The 6,277-nt window shown below is 48.3% G+C and overlaps 1 protein-coding gene across 1 annotated transcript in view; it reads right to left on the bottom strand.

The window, feature by feature from the left end:
- The window catches only part of dpt (dermatopontin), a 21,618-nt gene extending 15,601 nt beyond the window's left edge, over positions 1-6,017 (bottom strand). The window contains exon 1 of the mRNA XM_036979903.2: positions 5,311-6,017. Within this exon, the coding sequence (XP_036835798.1) occupies positions 5,311-5,612 (302 nt within the window). The 5' untranslated portion in view covers positions 5,613-6,017. The remainder of the gene's footprint in view (positions 1-5,310) is intronic.
- Between the last annotated feature and the right edge of the window lie 260 nt (positions 6,018-6,277).

Raw genomic sequence — 6,277 nt, 5'->3', positions numbered from 1 at the left:
AGAGTCACCAGGGTCCATAGTGCTCTGGTCACCAGTAGAGTCACCACCAGTAGAGTCACCAGTAGAGTCACCAGTAGAGTCACCAGGGTCCATAGTGCTCTGGTCACCAGTAGAGTCACCAGTAGAGTCACCAGGGTCCATAGTGCTCTGGTCACCAGTAGAGTCACCACCAGTAGAGTCACCAGTAGAGTCACCAGGGTCCATAGTGCTCTGGTCACCAGTAGAGTCACCACCAGTAGAGTCACCAGTAGAGTCACCAGGGTCCATAGTGCTCTGGTCACCAGTAGAGTCACCACCAGTAGAGTCACCAGTAGAGTCACCAGGGTCCGTAGTGCTCTGGTCAAAAGAAGAGTCACCAGTAGAGTCACCAGGGTCCATAGTGCTCTGATCACCAGTAGAGTCACCAGGGTCCATAGTGCTCTGATCACCAGTAGAGTCACCAGGGTCCATAGTGCTCTGATCACCAGTAGAGTCACCAGGGTCCATAGTGCTCTGGTCACCAGTAGAGTCACCAGGGTCCATAGTGCTCTGGTCACCAGTAGAGTCACCACCAGTAGAGTCACCAGTAGAGTCACCAGGGTCCGTAGTGCTCTGGTCAAAAGAAGAGTCACCAGTAGAGTCACCAGGGTCCATAGTGCTCTGGTCACCAGTAGAGTCACCAGTAGAGTCACCAGGGTCCATAGTGCTCTGGTCACCAGTAGAGTCACCACCAGTAGAGTCACCAGGGTCCATAGTGGTCAAAAGAAGTGCACTATGTCAAATCAAATCAAATCCAACTGTATTTGACACATGCTTTGTGAACAACATGTGTAGATGACGTGCCCACCAACGCAGAGAGAAAGAACACCGAGATAACAGAAACACAGGATCAAATAGGCTAAAAAGATCATAAATGTAGGGAGCAGGATGTCATTTGGGACATAAGATGATCAATATGAAATGGGGAGTGTTCCAAGGAACATCCTGCTTCCTACTCACTAGAACAATGATGTCATCCACTAACGAGTCAAAGATGTTCCTCGCGGACGTTTTCATTCGTTTGGAGCGTCGAGCCATAAACTCCATTGTACAGAAATAACTTTACCGCTGTGAGTTGAGACATTTCAGCCGTAAACAGAGCAGTAAATCATGTTGAGTTGAATGTCCCGTGGCAGAGAGAATGTGTTTGGCACCTGACAGATGACAGGACACACACTGACCTAACGTCCTCCTAGGACTGTGTGTGTGTGTTTGCGTGTGTGTGTGTGCGTGCGCGCGCGTGCGTGTGTGTATGTGTGTGTGTGTGTGCGTGTGCGTGTATGTATGTGTGTGTGTGTGTGTGCGTGTGTGTGTGTGTTTATGTATGTGCGTGTGTGTGTGCGTGTGTGTATGTGTGTATGTGTGTATGCGTGTGCGTGTGCGTGTGCGTGCGTGCGTGCGCGCGTGTATGTGTGTGTGTGTGTGTGTGTGCATTGCCTGCCTTCCCTAGGCCACGTGTCTCTGTAATCCATCTTCAGTGGTTTTAGAATACAGTAGAAGACTATGTGATGGCTCTCTGAAGACTATGTGATGGCTCTCTGAAGACTATGTGATGGCTCAGCAGAAGACTACGTGATGGCTCTCTGAAGACTACGTGATGGCTCCCTGAAGACTATGTGATGGCTCTCTGAAGACTAGGTGATGGCTCTCTGAAGACAACGTGATGGCTCTCTGAAGACTATGTGATGGCTCTCTGAAGACTATGTGATGGCTCTCTGAAGACTATGTGATGGCTCTCTGAAGACTACGTGATGGCTCTCTGAAGACTATGTGATGGCTCTCTGAAGACTATGTGATGGCTCTCTGAAGACTATGTGATGGCTCTCTGAAGACTATGTGATGGCTCTCTGAAGACTATGTGATGGCTCTCTGAAGACTATGTGATGGCTCCCTGAAGACTATGTGATGGCTCCCTGAAGACTATGTGATGGCTCTCTGAAGACTAGGTGATGGCTCTCTGAAGACTATGTGATGGCTCTCTGAAGACTATGTGATGGCTCTCTGAAGACTATGTGATGGCTCAGCAGAAGACTACGTGATGGCTCTCTGAAGACGATGTGATGGCTCCCTGAAGACAATGTGATGGCTCTCTGAAGACTATGTGATGGCTCTCTGAAGACTATGTGATGGCTCAGCAGAAGACTACGTGATGGCTCTCTGAAGACTACGTGATGGCTCCCTGAAGAAAATGTGATGGCTCTCTGAAGACTACGTGATGGCTCTCTGAAGACTACGTGATGGCTCTTTGAAGACTAGGTGATGGCTCTCTGAAGACGATGTGATGGCTCAGCAGAAGACGATGTGATGGCTCTCTGAAGACTACGTGATGGCTCTCTGAAGACTACGTGATGGCTCTCTGAAGACTATGTGATGGCTCTCTGAAGACTATGTGATGGCTCTCTGAAGACTATGTGATGGCTCTCTGAAGACTATGTGATGGCTCAGCAGAAGACTACGTGATGGCTCTCTGAAGACTACGTGATGGCTCTCTGAAGACTATATGATGGCTCAGCAGAAGACTACGTGATGGCTCTCTGAAGACTATGTGATGGCTCTCTGAAGACTAGGTGATGGCTCTCTGAAGACTATGTGATGGCTCTCTGAAGACTATGTGATGGCTCTCTGAAGACTATGTGATGGCTCAGCAGAAGACTACGTGATGGCTCTCTGAAGACGATGTGATGGCTCCCTGAAGACAATGTGATGGCTCTCTGAAGACTATGTGATGGCTCTCTGAAGACTATGTGATGGCTCAGCAGAAGACTACGTGATGGCTCTCTGAAGACTACGTGATGGCTCCCTGAAGACAATGTGATGGCTCTCTGAAGACTACGTGATGGCTCTCTGAAGACTATGTGATGGCTCTCTGAAGACTACGTGATGGCTCTCTGAAGACTATGTGATGGCTCTCCGAAGACTACGTGATGGCTCTTTGAAGACTAGGTGATGGCTCTCTGAAGACGATGTGATGGCTCAGCAGAAGACGATGTGATGGCTCTCTGAAGACTACGTGATGGCTTTCTGAAGACTACGTGATGGCTCTCTGAAGACTATGTGATGGCTCTCTGAAGACTATGTGATGGCTCTCTGAAGACTATGTGATGGCTCTCTGAAGACTAGGTGATGGCTCAGCAGAAGACTACGTGATGGCTCTCTGAAGACTACGTGATGGCTCTCTGAAGACTATGTGATGGCTCAGCAGAAGACTACGTGATGGCTCTCTGAAGACTACGTGATGGCTCCCTGAAGACGATGTGATGGCTCTCTGAAGACTACGTGATGGCTCTCTGAAGACTATGTGATGGCTCTCTGAAGACTACGTGATGGCTCTTTGAAGACTAGGTGATGGCTCTCTGAAGACGATGTGATGGCTCAGCAGAAGACTACGTGATGGCTCTCTGAAGACTACGTGATGGCTCTCTGAAGACTATGTGATGGCTCAGCAGAAGACTACGTGATGGCTCCCTGAAGACGATGTGATGGCTCTCTGAAGACTACGTGATGGCTCTCTGAAGACTATGTGATGGCTCTCTGAAGACTACGTGATGGCTCTTTGAAGACTAGGTGATGGCTCTCTGAAGACGATGTGATGGCTCAGCAGAAGACGATGTGATTTCTCTCTGAAGACTACGTGATGGCTCTCTGAAGACTACGTGATGGCTCTGTGAAGACTATGTGATGGCTCTCTGAAGACTAGGTGATGGCTCTCTGAAGACTATGTGATGGCTCTCTGAAGACTATGTGATGGCTCAGCAGAAGACTACGTGATGGCTCTCTGAAGACTAGGTGATGGCTCTCTGAAGACTACGTGATGGCTCCCTGAAGATGATGTGATGGCTCTCTGAAGACTACGTGATGGCTCTCTGAAGACTATGTGATGGCTCTCTGAAGACTACGTGATGGCTCTCTGAAGATGATGTGATGGCTCTCTGAAGACTAGGTGATGGCTTTCTGAAGACTAGGTGATGGCTCTCTGAAGACTAGGTGATGGCTCTCTGAAGACTAGGTGATGGCTCTCTGAAGACGATGTGATGGCTCTCTGAAGACGATGTGATGGCTCTCTGAAGACTACGTGATGGCTCTCTGAAGACTACGTGATGGCTCTCTGAAGACTACGTGATGGCTCTCTGAAGACGATGTGATGGCTCTCTGAAGACTACGTGATGGCTCTCTGAAGACTATGTGATGGCTCTCTGAAGACTATGTGATGGCTCTCTGAAGACTATGTGATGGCTCTCTGTCATCCTGCCTCGTACCTTTTCAGACTAGACTTCAGAATAACGAATTCGGGTTTTTTAGGATTCCTGAGTCTTCACATGAGTCTCTGTTGATCATAAAGCGCTCCAATTCCCAATTTTAGATATTAATGTACCAATAAACGTAAACCTAAGCATAATGTAAACGTGATGATTCATGCTAGAGAGGTTCCTCTATGGACATGGATCAAGGAGGGCCTTAAAAGGACAATAAAACGGTCTCTCCTTAAATCCCATCTAAGCTCAGGCTTTCCCGACACAGACACCAATAGGATAGAGCATTCAGTCTTCCTGTTGCTGAGACTGAGGGTTTTACAACTCAGCCCGGAGGGAAATAAAACTGTCCATAATTAGCAATTACCAAATTTGACTCTCCTCACCCACCCAATTAGCTCGTTCCAGCCTCGTTACAGCTGCAGCCTTGCCTTTGTTTTCAGCACATCTTACATCGATAGAGATCAGAGAATGCCAGAGGGGATGCAGATGGTCAGACCAGAGCGTGCCACGTATCAGACGACCAGAGAACACACTACAGAGAACACACTACAGAGAACACACTACAGAGAACACACTACAGAGAACACACTACAGAGGGCACACTACAGAGAACACACTACACAAAGGGGAACCCTAACTTGCTTCCAGCAAACAGCACCACACATCTATAGAGATTAGAGATAACCAGAGAAGATTCACACCACAGGGTACCTCCACATCTATAGAGATTAGAGATAACCAGAGAAGATTCACACCACAGGGTACCTCCACATCTATAGAGATTAGAGATAACCAGAGAAGATTCACACCACAGGGTACCTCCACATCTATAGAGATTAGAGATAACCAGAGAAGATTCACACCACAGGGTACCTCCACATCTATAGAGATTAGAGATAACTGAATACCAGTGTAAACATGACACTTCTAGACAAGGATCGGGGCACAGAAAGCCCAGAGGTCACAGAGGTCAAAGAGGGCACACGACAGAGAGGTCAAAGAGAGACAGAGATGACCAGAGATGGCATCAGGGACCTACCACTCCATCCCGGCACGATTAGTGTCGTCCCACCAACACTCTGTGGGGTGCCCCAGGGTGGTGGGAGTCTGCTGGCACTCGAAGGCCCAGAGGCGGTCGGACCCCTCCTTCTCACTGAAGACACTCTGCAGGGCCACCAGCACCTCTCCATGGGGACACTGGAAGTTGAACCCCTGGCGGAAGGTGTGGATCCAGGGGACAGAGCGGTCGATATGGCTCTCCATACGGTTCTCATACTCCTGGCTTGCCACGGTAGCGAGAAGAGCCAGAGCCCACAGTAACAGCACTGGTCCTGGAGTCATTCTGCTGGTGACCAAGCTTGTGAGTAAAGGCTTAATGTAAGCGAAGCCTGGGCGTCCGACTCTGAGGCTATCCCAGTACTGATCCTGGAGTCTCTGAGCTGGGTCTGAGCTGGCTCTGAGCTGGGTCTGTGCTGATCGCAGACAAAGAAAGAGCGAGAGAGAGAGAGAGAGAGAGAGAGAGAGAGAGAGAGAGAAAGAGAGAGAGAGATAAAGACCGTCTGCTCTGGCCCTCTCCTCTTTACTCCACCACAGCAGTCTGGCTTTCAGGTCGTTGACTAACCAGATGTGTTATAAATTATCCGATTCCAGAACTGTGTAATTTGCAGCTCCCAGGATAGTTTGGTTGGGCTGAGATTCATGTTGACTTTCTGTTAAGGTCGACATTCAGAAAAACTCCTCAGTGTTGATAGCAGAGATAAGGAGTGCACCTTAAGAAATGAAATGCTGTTTGTAAATATTTAGGAGCATGATGTAAAGTAATGAATCATGTCGTTTAAATATTAGTGTTGCGTCTTGGCTGCCCAGAGAGAGAGGTCTAATTTAACACAACTTGTTTGACAGGACATTGGCAAGTTCAAAAAAGGTTTTGGTAATTGTAATCACTTGTTATTTTTTGAGGGTTTCGTTCAAACTTTTCTAACTTCCTGCAGTAAAAAAAGCTTCTG

The sequence above is a fragment of the Oncorhynchus mykiss genome, chromosome 1 (genome assembly GCF_057628025.1).
Source record: "Oncorhynchus mykiss isolate SJ-2025 chromosome 1, ASM5762802v1, whole genome shotgun sequence".
NCBI classification, from domain to species: domain Eukaryota; kingdom Metazoa; phylum Chordata; class Actinopteri; order Salmoniformes; family Salmonidae; genus Oncorhynchus; species Oncorhynchus mykiss.
This window is presented reverse-complemented; position numbering and strand designations above follow the sequence as displayed.